This window comes from Cyprinodon variegatus, unplaced genomic scaffold (genome assembly GCF_000732505.1).
Source record: "Cyprinodon variegatus isolate N-32 unplaced genomic scaffold, C_variegatus-1.0 Scaffold337, whole genome shotgun sequence".
Lineage (NCBI taxonomy): Eukaryota > Metazoa > Chordata > Actinopteri > Cyprinodontiformes > Cyprinodontidae > Cyprinodon > Cyprinodon variegatus.
This window is the reverse complement of record NW_015150790.1, coordinates 573,754-588,022: the sequence shown is the minus strand read 5'-3', so window position 1 is coordinate 588,022 and position 14,269 is coordinate 573,754. Positions and strand designations below refer to the sequence as shown.

The 14,269-nt window shown below is 46.8% G+C and overlaps 1 protein-coding gene across 4 annotated transcripts in view; it reads right to left on the bottom strand.

Annotated features, from left to right (window-relative positions):
- Window positions 1-14,269, bottom strand: part of bcor (BCL6 corepressor) — a 40,906-nt gene that overhangs the window by 2,776 nt on the left and 23,861 nt on the right. For 3 of the 4 annotated variants that reach the window (XM_015385366.1, XM_015385368.1, XM_015385367.1), the window contains 4 exons: window positions 13,078-13,353; window positions 2,816-2,982; window positions 2,282-2,427; window positions 536-613 (listed from right to left, as the gene is read on the bottom strand). In XM_015385366.1, coding sequence (XP_015240852.1) covers window positions 536-613; window positions 2,282-2,427; window positions 2,816-2,982; window positions 13,078-13,353 — 667 coding nt within the window. The remainder of the gene's footprint in view (window positions 1-535; window positions 614-2,281; window positions 2,428-2,815; window positions 2,983-13,077; window positions 13,354-14,269) is intronic. The other variant, XM_015385370.1, reaches the window with a different exon arrangement.

The following is a 14,269-nucleotide window of genomic DNA, read 5'->3' as shown; positions in this document are numbered from 1 at the left end:
ACTCCTACATGTCCCACCCCAAAAAACACTCCTACACATCCCGCCCCCAAAAAATTTTGCATGTCATTGGTCCGACCCACTGGTCTTTACGAGACGGACGTATTAGTGGGAGTCTTTCACGACGGATTTGTTGTGAGACTGAAAAATTAGATCTCGCGACAATCCAACTTGCTATATGAACTTGAAGTTCATATAGCTAGCTCTTTAAATAAAGTTCGGAGTTACTCTATATAATGTTACATGTAGCCCCTTTTAACCATCCCTCAGCCAAATAATTGTTTTTTTGTTTTTTTCATTTACACTGGAACTTGTTTCCTCCGCTTCAAGTCTGGAGTGAAAATCTACATCTCAAAGATTAAATCGGCTTTACTTAAATTATAACTGCCATACTTGTGAGATAATCGCTTGTCTAATTTAGCAGTTTAAACAGTAGAAACGCATTCAACTGAAATCCCGCCAAAGATAGAAGGTTCCTTATAATGGAGCTGCACCTTTTGTACAAATTAAAGGACACAGAGCGCTGATCAGTACTCACCACACACAGCGCTGCCATAGAACTCCCAATAAAGCCCTGCGTCGTCATCTGAGCGTCCCTGAAGGTCAGCAAAATAATCTGCGGAGAGGAGAGAGGAGAAGCCTGTTATTCAAGAGCCGGGCGCCTGGGGACAGCCAACGAGGCAAATACAATTGCCCTTGGAGACTACAGCAGAAAAATGGATAAAGAGCACAGTAAAACAGGGGGAGGGTTGGTGTCGAGAGAGCGAGAGAGAGAAAAGAGAAACAAACAGAGAAATGTTTTGAGGTGGTGATGGTCAGAGGCCAGGGGCTGTACCGCGGGGGAGGAGAGCGACCGTCTCTGCTGGGTTAGAGCTGGCTCAGTTCAGAGCGAGGCCACAGACGGCTGCCAGGAATCAAACAAGAACCACACACAGTCGCCAAAAGCGAGAGCGCGTGCACACACACACATTTCTACGCAGGGCGAAAAGAGGGCTGGAAACAAACAAGCAGAGGGAGCTGGATAAGCAACGCGGTGTGTATTCAGCACGCACATTTGCAAAGCGAGAGCCGGGCTTTGTGCCAGCACTGAGGCGTGGGGCGTCTGGCGTGTGTTTGGAGGGATTAACGGCCTCCAGATGAGTGGGACCAGGTGGAGGGAGGGCCGTCGTTGCTCGCTTGCAGAGTTCGCTTTTCTCCAGCTCTACCGTCATCGATCCGTCCCGTCGTCTCAAAATTCAACACCATCCACTCTGCCACCTGTCCGTTTTCTAGCTTGTTTTCTCATGAAACGGGTCCTGACTAGTTTGGGCATCGAGGCAGGCAGAGGCAGCTGAGCATGATTTCATTTCCCTCTCCTCTCACACACGTCCCCGTGTTGACTCAACTTAACTATAAACATCCAGGCGAGCCCTCGCAGCACACACACAGACACACACACACACAGCACGTCAGACTCCAACGAGGCTGCCGTGCGAAACGACAGTCGCTCTCCAGCCAGAGTGAAGCCCTTTTTTCCTCCTCACGTATGCCGAGCAAACACAGTCACCGTTGCTAGGTAACGAGATAGAGGAGCCGAGAGGCAGCAGCAACGCGCACCCGGGCGAGCCGAGAATCCCTGTCTAACAGGTGGCCGAGGGAGGGAGGGGAAGAGGAGGGCGCCGGAGGGGAGATGGGATATGACAGAGATGGACGTGTGGAGCTGCTGCTCTGAAGTGGAAGATGAGGATTTACAGAGAGGGAGTCCTGCCAGGAGGTTGAGCAGAGGTCAGAGCAGTGAGAGAATAGCAAACAGAGAGCAGAGATGGGGTGGGGGTGCAGGGGGCTACTGGGAGCAGTTGATGACCAATCTTTTAACCCGTTTACCCCCACCCAAACCCTGATCTCCACTCTTCTAAGTCGGCTTTCTGCAGCTGAACTGGAATCCAAAATCTCCTTGATTTCTGATCCATTTTTTAAATGGGCTGAGAGAAAGAAACTTTAAAGAACTGTGCTCACTTTAGATGATGAGATTTAGATGAGATTTGCAAGGTAGAAATTTTTTGTAATTTGAACATAAAGATAAATTGCTTTTAAAATGCTGATTATGTGTGTGTGTGTGTCTCTCTCTCGGTCTGATGCTTGGGAGCCATTTCCTATGCTCAATACAATCAGGCCAATTTATACCAATCTCCAGGTGCTCGGTATGTGGTCCATTTTCTTGATGCATTCATCATCCCAGCTCATTAATAAGCTTACACTCCAGTTTTGCTGCTGAAGTTGAACATACACAGAGGACTGGACTCACCGGTGAGGAAGCGCTCCATGCCGTTGCTGCGGGTCATTTTCAGCAGGCTGCGGCCGGAGTACGTGGCCAGGGTGGGGTCAGCTCCGTAAGACAGCAGCACCCGCACCACGTCCAGGTGGTCATTCTCCACAGCATCATGGATGGGTCTAAACACACAGTGGGGTGAATAACAGCCTGTGTTATAAATAGTCATGCTTTAATAAAAAATATCAATGTACTAAAAAAAAAAAAAAAAAACTGGCATAGCCAAAGCTTAGGCTAATAATGGGTAATATGTGACCAAATTTAAAATGCATTAAACCATCACCATGCAACCCGACTGAGCTTAGATAAGCTGGTCAACACATACAGCACAGTTTATGGGTGTAACATAAAAATGAGCGAACACGCTCATTGCAGGACGCTGCATGCAGGCATGAGTCACTACTTCCTAACAGATAGCTCAGCCGGAATTAATAAATGTGGATAATGACACCATCATGTCTGCAATGTGCAAAGAAGAGCACGGACAAAGAGAGAAGAGCTTTTATTTACCTGGTCCCGTCCTGTGCACTGCAGTTGATGTCTGCGCCATAATCCAGCAGGTGTTGGACAATGCTGAGCCAGCCCCGGGCACATGCCTCATGCAGAGCACAGTAGCCCGCATAGTCTCTGTGATTCACCTCGCAGACTCTGTTCTCCAGGCAGTACAGCACCACCTCCTAAAAGAGGGACGACAAAACAAAGGAGAGCCGTGTTAGTTAAAAAGGTTTTTTTTTCCTACGTGTGATCTCAAACGACGCACACATACACAGGCAGACGCAAAGAGCCCTTCCCTTTACATTTCCTGCGGGAAAGAAATGAGGGGAAAAGGAGGAACCGAGTGTGCTCCGGTGCCGGACAAACATACGCAGTTGTGCACAAATGCTTCATAACACCAGAGCTGGCGCCAAACGCATCGAGGAGCCCGAGAGTGACTCAACTGCTCTCCGCCTGCCAGATTCTGCTCACGCGCATATGAGTGTGCGTGCCTGTGTGCTGTGATTGGGCTCGGACGCCGCTGTGGCAGCCAGCTACAATGGCTGGGCTCTGAGCGCAGCATAATGGAAGCGGAACAAAGAGATTTGATGGAGGCGCTTAAGAGCTGGAAGCGTTTTCTCTGGTCTAAGGCTGTGACAGTTGGCCGTCCGGCACTAAGTAGTCAGAATAGTCTTTATTGGACCCGAGCAGTGTCTGCTGCCATTAGACGGAGAGGAAACAGAGAGACAGGAAGCTGCCAGGCAGTTTGTGGAAACAAGGTCTGCTTGGGTCAGATGCTGAATTTCAACACCGTTAATATGAAGCCTACAGAATAACACATTTTTAGGTGCCGTTTTGTAATAGATGGAAAATATTTTTTCCATAAGCATGTGTTAAGCTTAAAAAACTATTAAAAACTATTCCTTTAAATAAAGGAAACTGCCTGTGCTTTTATTCGTTGTTTTTCATACCATCAGTATCCTTTCCGCAAAAACCTATATAATCTTTAGCTTTTGCAAAAGACGAGCATTTTGCACCGCAAAAGCACAAATGCTCTCGTACGCTGCCGACGATTAACTTAGTAGTTACAGATATCGCAAGATTTTTTTTTCTGAGGCAAAGAACTACAGCTGAGACTGGTGGTGAAGAAAATGTTACCTCCTGCTGCTGCACTGAGAGCAGCGCTCAGCTGCTTCCTGCTCAAATTCACACCAACTGAAAAGGAGGCATTATGGTTCCTTTTAAATTTTCCATTAAAAAATTACATGTTTTTTTTCCATTCTTACAACATTCTGATCCCTGGAGCACGCTAATTATGAGACAATGTGATCCTCCAGACGGATTCCTTTTTGGAAGCAGAGCTTTTTCTACAAATTTAGATGGGGCCAGTTTTAATACCTGCAACAAATTGTCAGGGTCAAATCTGACATGGACCAATCCATAACACACAAAGACTATTTCACACAAACTGCGTTATCTGTGATGCCTTGAACCACAGACTTTAAGTTAATCTTCTGTCTGCAAAGGTCTGCCAAAAAATTCTTCAGGAATTCAGATTTTAGTTCAACATCATATATGTTTGGTCAATTACCAACACAGCAACTAGAGCTGGTTTTGAGATCCTCAGAAGTTTAACAACATGGGGAGATGTTGCCTAGTTGGGGAGCGTGGTGGGTAGGGCATAGGGCTTGGAATCCTGAAACCCACTCCCACAGACTGCCACTCTGGCTCTCCTTAACCCCCGATTGCTCCGGGCGCCCTATTACCCCCTTTATACTAACCTTGAAAAACCGATCCATGCTGAGACCGGTTCTGAGCTCGGATCAGTTAACCAGGCCAAGCTTGGTTCTGACGACCGTTTACACATCACGCTATCTCGGTTCCTCGACTCCCCGCCTTCTAGTGGCGATCTGCGGTATTACAGCCAGTATTAAAGGAGGAAATCAAACAGTTGGTGGCGGTAATACACCAAAAGTTGTTTGCCAACCGCCATAAAACAAGACGACAAAGAAGGAGGGAATCAAGCAAATCAAAATGGCGGCGTCCGTCACATTCAGAAAGTTATGCTTGATTATTATTGCTGTACTTCGGTGTTAATTAAAATGCCATTATTTAAAATGTTGCGTGGAGAAGATTTCAATTGTTGTTTATAGGTGTTCTTCTGTTTTGTGTGGGTTGGCAAGAAACTTCTGGAGTGGCATTACCGCCAATGGGGATGTGCAGCCAGATGTAGATGACGCGTTCTGCTAATGCGCTCTTGTTATCAGAGAAACGAGCCAGGGAAAAACTGAGCCGAGCCCACCTCTGGAACTGGTCTGCAGTTAGCTCAGTTCGGTTGTGTCTAGTTCGGTTCAGTTCCGTTTGCTTTCCATTTACACAAGTTATCTCAGTTACTGATCTCGGACCGGTCTAAGTAACGTTTTTTTAAGGGTAGTGTAAATGGGGAATATGATGGCAGCCCACTGCTCCCTAAAGGGAATGGGTTAATTGCAGAGGTAAATTTCTCCATTGTGAGATCAATAAAGTTTAATTTATTTATGTATTATTTATTTAACATGGAAAAAGACTTGGGGAAATCAAATGAGATTCCAGGCTTTTTGAGACTTCAAGGATTTTATCTATTTTTTTTACATTATGAGCATCTAATTTTATTGTTCATGCAAACAAGAAGGGAAAAGCACTTTTAGAGCAGATGAGCTAAAAATTATTTCACTTGTTTAAAATTACCTTTGAAAATATAATCTAAAGTAAAATTAATGAAAAATTATCTCACGTTCAAGAAAATTCAAATGACCAAAGCCTTCCCCTCCTCATTTTGTCCTAAACTACTATATATTTATATATGCATGTGAATGCAGGATTCATTTATCCAGATGCATTCACAGTGCCGTCCTGCAAGCGGTCCTGTGCCGAGGGGAGCCGAGGTGCTCATCTGAACCTGGCTAAACGACACCAAGCCTCCATTTCTATGCTAATGCTGGCCAGCCATCTAGTCCAAGTGTTTATCGCACTCCCTCCCACCCCCATTCAGCGCTTGGAGGGCATAAAAAGCCAGCGGTGGAGAGAACACAGGCTGACGGACGGGAGGGACGAGCAGAGGACGGAGGGATGACAAAGACGAGAGGCAAGCACCAGATGACAGATGAATGAATCTGTGGACGAAATCTGCCGGGGCCGTCCTTTGGGCCCCCGCTGATCATAACAAGAGATGAAAGGGTGGCGTGTGTGGGTGGTGGTGTGAAACCGGGTAGAGGAGACGACGTTGAGGAGGAGGTAGAAGTGGAAATCCGGGATGGGAGAAAATGGTGAGCAAGTACGAGCAAGTGAGAGTGAAAGAGGAGAAATAAGGGGAGGGTGGGAAGACGCTCCAACTGGTTTTCTCTTGCTGCCAACACTCTGTTTGCCTGCTGGAGAGAGATTCAGGAGCGCCGTGCTGAAGCTCCCCTCTGGGGGATTCCACGCGCTCTGTGTGTGTGTGTATAAGAGTGAGAGCAAGTGTTAGAGAGACTGACGGCTAGGGAGAGTTGATATGCAGCGTGCCAAAGCCTGTGTGTGTGTTTCTGTGCTGCTGACGCGTGTGGCTGTGGAGGAGGCGCAGCGCTAAACCTCCAGAGCCGTGTTTAATATCGCTGGGAGAGAGCGAGGAGCTAAGCACGAAAGCCCCGGCTTCCCGCCAGATGCACACATGCACAGACACAAGCATGCGCGCACGCATACACAGACCACCCCCCCTTTCTATTCTCTTCTCTTGCACTCTCTTCCTCTAATCTCCCTCTCTAGAATGCTTCCCTGCACTCCCCTGCAATCAATGCATCACTCAGACACTTAACCCCTTCCGGCGCTGCCTGGGTTGGATGCGTGTCACATGTGTAGGTGATGCATGAGCGAATCTGCCAGACTGGAGTTTTCCGGCGAAAGGAAAGTTGGTGCGTGCTCGGAAAAGTGAAACGTGTGGGTGAGCGAGGATTCGGTGAGACTGAAGGCGCTGCTGCTGCTGCTGCTGATGATCTCACAGTTAATTAATCTAACACTGAGCCACTCAGATTCTATTAACAAAACTGAGAAGGAAAACGAGAAGTGTGTGTGTGTGTGTGTGTGTGTGTGTTGGGTGCGTGGCAAGGGAGGAAAAGTCACCTCTGGCTGCCATGATAAATGCCCTCCTTTTCAACCAGTAATTTGCACCACGTTCCCCTCATCCACATGCAAAACGAATGATTCAAGAAGCCTATTATGAGTCACTGTCTGTTCTGGTGGCATGTCAGACAGCCTGTGAGGCAAAGTGAAGCAAAGCAAAACACACACCCCCCCTCCCCACCCCATGGCTTGGGGTGACAGTTTGCTGACCTGCTTGGTCGCCAACTTTCCAGCTACCAGATGCAGGTAAGCCTGTTTGGTTCCCATGTCCACGCTCGGAGGCAAGTTCAGGGTAATAAAAACCAAGCAAACGCCGAAGTGGAAAAAAGAAACCCGTGCAAGTTCTTTGAATGGCCTCTTGAGCCCAGCTCTGAAAATAAATGAATCCACGTAGCCTCTTTGTTCAAAAGGACCTGCTTTAGTCCAAACTTAAATTATTAGCAGACTAGTTTAAAAACAGTGGCTAAGTAGTTACACAGTCTTCTAATATTAAACCCATTGGGAGAAAAATATTGCAGCTGAAAGCTAAAGCAATAATTTTGTGGCCGTTGTTAAAATTCACAATCATATTACCTTGTTCTCTCCAAAGGTAATGATGTTGTTACATGCGCTTATTTTAAATGTAGAAAAACACTTGATGTAATAATATTAGAATACAACTAATATTAGAAACTACTAAAATATGTTAAACTCAATCAAAAATCTACTTTATTTTATCAAATTATCTGGATCCAAGGATTTGTTTAGGTTAACAATAAAAAGGAAGTGCCAGGGAATTACTGTCCTATAATCTGAATGATGAAAGTTTGGCCAACTTTCCCCCAAAAAAAGCTAACGTCCTTTTCTTGCTGGTTTATTTGCAGCAGATATGCCTTTATTCTGTGCAACTCCATCCAAACCAATCCAAAAATGGAAAGTGAAAACACTTAAAGAAATATCAAAGAGCACCGATTTAAAATGGTTCAGCATTGGTATCGTCCAACAAGCCCAATGAGATGCAAGCGGTAAGCAAATATTTAAAAAGTATCACGTTTTCTTATTCCTCCAAAAACTAAACAGCTATTTTGCACTTAAAATAACTATTTTGGTTTTGATGCACAAACTTAATTTACCATAAACATTAGCTAAATTCAGCAATGGTTTTTAAGCACTCTTTGCATTAAATGCTTAGAGACTAGTTATCCTTCCCGCAGCAGTGTGTCGCAGTGAGCTTGTTGCAGATATTTCTGATTTATGCCCAATCATGTTAATCCGTGCCGCAATGCAAGAGGGACAATCACTAACTAACTGTGATGCGGCCGAGGAGGTGAGGAAGTGGAAAAACGCAAGGGGCAAGTTTTTAGCGACAACGGAGGGACATGAAGGTGAAAAAGAGAGGGGACCCAGGTGGAAAAAGGGTCCCAGCGTTCTCACACACCTCGCTCTTCTAGCTGGTCCATCTCAACGAGCCGTTTTTCATACAAACAAAAGAAAACACCCTTTCTGCCAGCTGATAAGCAGTGTGCAGCAACAGGCAAGAGAAGTGGGGCATTATTAATATTATTTTGACTGGGAAAAAAAATATATAGTTAAAAAGGACTTTAAATTGTAAGAATATGTTGGAAATTCTTTGGTGTTCAGACAATTTTCCATAATTTGTGTTTTGTGTCACAAGAAAAAATGGCTTTAGGGATGAGGAGGTTAGTTTGTCAAGGTCCCACGACAGTCTATATGTGTGTGTGTGTGTGTGTGTGTGTGTGTGTGTGGGCTTCTCAGGCTTAGTGTGATGCAGTGATGACAGACGGTCAGCACAGCCAGCTGGCTGAGGAATCCAAGGCAAAAACACACTGCAAACACCAGGAGCGCACACACACACACACACACACACACACACACACACATTTTCTTGTGCGTATTAATGACATTCTTGTCATTAACACACATTGGACATCCGAAATACTCCGAGACCAAGACGATAACTGGACTCAAGCCAAGGGGAGTTCCTTCAGTGGTAGTGATGGTTGAAAACAGAGCAAAACTAATAAAGAATCAGACTAAACCAAAGCGTTTAACCTTTGGAAATGTCTGGCTGTGATTTTCTTCTTGCACTATGCAGAGTTCCCCTCGATGCCTCCCCCCCTCTTTCTGCCATAATGTTTTAATTTTTCCAATGCTTACATATGTCTGAGACAAAGCCAGCTAATCTGTGATTTATGAACGAACTGAGGCAGTTCAGAGAGAGGCTCGACTCTTGGCCCACATTCGGACCATACTGTTGTGCGAAAGACGCTCATAATGGCTTTTGCAGCCAAACATATATAACCATTATTTTATCTAGTTAGCAGTAACAGGTTTGGGAGGGGCAGAACTGGGTTTTTATCTATGCAACCTACAGCTAGAGTAAATTATAATCTATTAGTCTGTTTTTTTTTTTTTCTGGCATCTCATAAATAAATGACCTATAACATCTACAACAATATGACAATATTTTTGCAGTTGTTAAACTGCAACTTTAAAACCTTTTCACATCTACAAGGCAGGTGCTCCCCAATTCTCCTCTAGATCAGACCACCTCTGTTAGTCAAATGACCTTTGATGTAATTGTGGGGCTCTATATTTACCAAACCCTCTGATTGTGCAAACTTTTCTTTCACAGAAGGGGGCTGCAGGTGAAACCCAACTTTTGTCTTCTGCTTGGATCTTATCGATCTGACAGCCAAGCTCAGAAGCGATTCATGGGGGGGGAGCATAAATGACAGATTGCACCTTTATCTGAGCCTTGAGCGGGCAGAGCTGAGAGGGCCCCCGATCAGTGCCGTGAGAGGGATGAAGACATCCGCAGCATTTCTCATTACCATTTCAAATGCTCAGCAACCGAGGCAGAGCGATCGGCAAGAATAAAAGGCGAGCGAGGGAGGAAGGAAGGCAGAGAGAGTGGGCTTTCATGTGCAGAGGCACGGATTGCGAAACTAAATGAACATGAAATATGTACGGGGGGGGGCACAAAACGGCACAAGCGCGCGCCACGTTGCGCGTACCCGTACAGATTATTGCCCTGCTGCGTGTGCAGGTTCTCTCACACACACACACACCGAAAAAAACAAAACAAAAAAAAACACAACAACCGGTGCATCTCCATCTCCGTTTTTCTGTCTGCGTCTGTGCACGCGATTATTTCAGTGCCGCGTGCCTGCGTGTGACAGCAGCGGGAACCGAGGAGAAGAGCGGTCTCTGTGTGCAGCATATGGAGAGGAACACGCAGGGGAGGCCTGTGCGTGTGCTTACTGGGTCAGAGCGGGTGTTTCTCTCCGCATATTTCCTTGCATGCTTCATAATCAGCATGTTAGCTGTGTGTGTGCGCGCGCGCGCGCCTCTGTCTCGCGGGCCTCCGTATCTCTCTGCCTGTGTGTGATAAGCCCGGAGCTCGCGGCGCTAAAACACCAGCGTGATACAAGCGCTCTGCGCAGCTACAGGCTGGGGTTGGTGTGTGTGTGAAGGAGAGACAGAGTGCATAAACTGCTGTGTCTAGATGTGCGCCGTCCCTGTGTGTGTGTGCGTGGGAGCCCCAGGGGCCTGCCCCGGGCTTATCACACGCAGGCAGTGAGAGACGAGCTTCCTGAGCGAGGAGGGGGAGAGAGAGAGAGAAAGAAAGGGTGGGAGGAAGAGGAGGGGGGTGTTGTTTGCGCAGCGGTCAGCGCCTTGTTTGTGTAGTCTCAGGTTTTCTCCTCCCCTCCCCCTCCTCCTCCTCCTCTCCACACGAGGAGCGCAGGAAGGGAAGAGCGCGGGGGGAAAATGTGAAGCTAGAGAGGAGAAGGAAAAAAATATATAGGAGAGGGAGGGGAAAAAAACGTTCGAGAGAGACGCATAAATCAGAGAGAAGAGCCAGCTTCAATCGAGCACGGCTGACTGAGCCCTGCTGCTGCTGCTGCTGCTGCATCCTGACTGAGAGAGAGAGAGAAAAACAGCCGCCGCCGCTGCTAACCACAGTCACCACGGCACATTAGAGGGCCATTAGAACGCGATTATACTCCCAGTGCTTACCTCCCATTCACACTCCTGCTCTCTCCCATTCAGCCTCTCACACATAATCACCCGCACATACCCTCTCCCCTCATCACCATAAACGTGTCCGACTAACGATAAAGAAAGTCACCAACAAGCATAGCGTGAAGATACCAGTTTATAGAAGCCTCCACAAAGGCATGCAGAAACATGGGAGCAGAGGAGCTTCCTGATAAGGCTACCCGCCCAGGGCGGCAGGACCTACAGGAGAGGACCCAGCTATTGACAATTATCATTTGCATAGCTATCAGAGTTATGCCTCCAACAAGTTTTATATTGCTTATTTCCTCCGGGGAAAGAGTTGTCACCCCGCCACGTCCAAAGGTAACAATAATATGCAGTTTTAGATGCACTTTCCTTTAAAAAGAATGTAATAAAAATTTGCAACCAAAATAACTTTCATTCATATTTCATCATTAAAGGGGAACGCCATTTTTTTTTTTAACATTTGGCCCTTGATTTTACGTTATTACATCATGTTCTATTCACCCATATGAGTTTTGTGTCATTTGGAGCTGTTCTGAAGATATTTCGTCTTCCTATGGGCAAACGACTTTAAGACACAAACTAAACTGTTCATAATTGATCATTTATGGTACGCCAGCATTCATAACATGTAGGCGAATCACTGTCCCCCTGACATCTGTGGTTATATTTTTTATATTTAGATTTTTTTTTTAAAACAAAGCGGAGTGTGTATGACGTCATCCACGCACCGGAATGGAAATGTGACAGGCAGCCCGGGCTACAGGCGGCTACGCTTTACCCCTTATATTCATTCGGCTAGCTAAACTGAATCGTTCAATTCCATTAGGAGAGCAAGATCATCTGTGGTAGTAGCACTGGGCATCTTCCAGGTACGCGAGTAAAGCTAGCAGCAGTTCAGCGGACTGGAAAAATGAATGTTTATGATTCAATTCTTATGTTCTAAAAATGTTTCATATAGTCAGCTTACATTTGTTGGTTAAAGGAAACACCACTGAATCGCATCTTTAAAGAAATTTGCAGCACATTTCATCACCTTAAGGTTAAATCTGAACTGGATCAATTTACAATGCATAATGGTTGTTTAAATCACCATGTTTTACCTCCATATAATGCACATGCACACAAAAAAATGCATCATTGAGCGTTTAGCACCATTCCAATAAGCAAGACCCCCAATGAGCCAAAGCCAAACGGCAGCAATCAATAAATCAATTTGTAAAACTTCTCAAAACCACAGACCATCCACGTTAAATTAGGAGCTAAACATAAAAGCGGAAAAAAACACATTTCTCTTTTCTTTTCCAGATAAATGGGGGCATCTCTAGATGAACGATGCTGCTTTTTCCTTATATTCATATTTGCATAAGATAATATATATCCAAGACAACCCCCTGGTCCCCCCTTGGTGGCGCCGCTGGAATAGGAATGATCGGCAGCTCCGCACACAGACTGAGGATTACCTCGCCGATGCTGGAGGGAGAAAGGGAGAGAAGCTGGCGAGCATCCGTCTCCATATAACGATCCCTCATGCTGGCGCGCATGCGCCTGAGTGCGTGCGTGTGTGTATGTGCGTGCGTCACACTTTGCCTCGCGGAGAATTAACGAGTTGTGAGCGGTGTGAGGCGAGAGGAGGCGAGGCGGCGTGTTTGTGTGTGAGCGACTGCACATGTGAGGAGGAGGAGAGGGAGGGGGTTGCCAACGACAATCTGAGTCACAAAGAGAGGAAGAGAAAGAGAGCGCCGAGAGGAAAGGAAGGGGGGAGGCAGGCAGGGAGGGAGGGAGGGAGACAGTGGAAACCTGAGAGAGAGAGGAGAGCAGCAGGCAAGGAGAGTAATAAGATGGAGCATGTGAGGAAAAAAAATGAGTAAAGGTGAGATGAGAGAAAAAAGCAAATGAAATGGGAGCTAGAAAGAGGTAGCAAAGGAGACATCTGAGGGAGGAAGGTTCTCCAAAAAGCCAAAGTAGCATCTGGCAGAGTCAGAGAAAGGAGCAGTCTGGGGAAGAAAATTTGTTCATTTAGAAAGGAAAAAAAAAAAAAAGAGGGCCAAAGTTCAGGGGATATGAGGTGTAAGAGTGTGAAATGTGGGGGGCTAAGAGCGATAAGGAGGGAGGATGAGTAGAATAAAACAAATTACCTCGTAGCCGAGCCGCGCAGCTCTCTGCAGCAGAGTCTCGCCTGCGTTCTTGTTCACGATCAGTCGCCGAGCCTCCGGCGGGATAGGGCGCACGGCGGAGGGCTCAGGAGGGGGGGTCCTGTGCAGCCCCGGTACTTCCAGCGGGGCCTTGACATTCGCCTGTGGCAGCAGGGCGGGCGGACAGAGCGCGGCGGGGGAGCAGGGCTGGAGCAGAGAGCAGGGATAGTGATTAGGAGAGGCGGCTCTCTTCCTCGGAGCGCTGCGCTGCTCAGCCGGCTGAGAAAAGATGTGGGGGAGAAGAGTGAGCAGGCGCCGCCGTGTAGCGCACAGTACAAAAATCTGACACTCAAGGGCACATTGATGAAACCTGACAAATGTTGACATAAGACAATTATGCATACCTGAGCTAAATGGGGGGAAGAAAATGGCAGCAGTGGGAAATTTTAGAATAAAAAACTAAGTTTGGTAGGTTTTTAAACCCAATATGAACTCATAAGCGTTCAAGATTTCCCTTATGTTTTGGGGAGACATTATGCATTAATGAGGGGAAAAAAAGCATCTTTCACAGTGAGCGTTCACACCCCGAACACTAAAGGCCGCCATGCCCCTTTGCTTTAATCGCTGAGCCCTCACAGAGGGAGCTGCCTGCCTGTGCTTGTGTGAGTGCGTGCGAGCAGCGCGTTGCCCTCTCAGTGGAATTCCATGTCGTAGCAGCTGTCAGCCTGAGGAGGAGCAGGGGGACGGAAGCAGCACAGGCAGGAAAAAAAAAAAAAATACTTTTTTTCGATTTTCCCCTCTGCTCCCTCTTTCTCCCTCCTCCTCCTCCTTGTGAGCGTCATGTGCTCCACCAATGCTGCCACATTCCTCATACTCACTCAGGACACAGAGATGCATAATTGCTCCAGGGTTTTGTTGTCAGGAATGCTCACCAACACGCAGGACACTCGCACGCAAAAACAGCCCAGATGACACACGCTCGACAATTAAGGCCAGAGACAAACACACACACACACGGGGACAAGCGAGCAGGGCCTCCTCAGGGAGCTGCAAAGGGCACAGGGAGGTCAAAGCTCCAGCAGCCCTCTAAACATTGTAAACATACTTCCTTCCTCTGTCCCTCCCTCCCTTTCCCAGCTGCATAATGAGAGGAGCCGACAGGCATACAGAAACACACTCTGCTGCTGCACACATC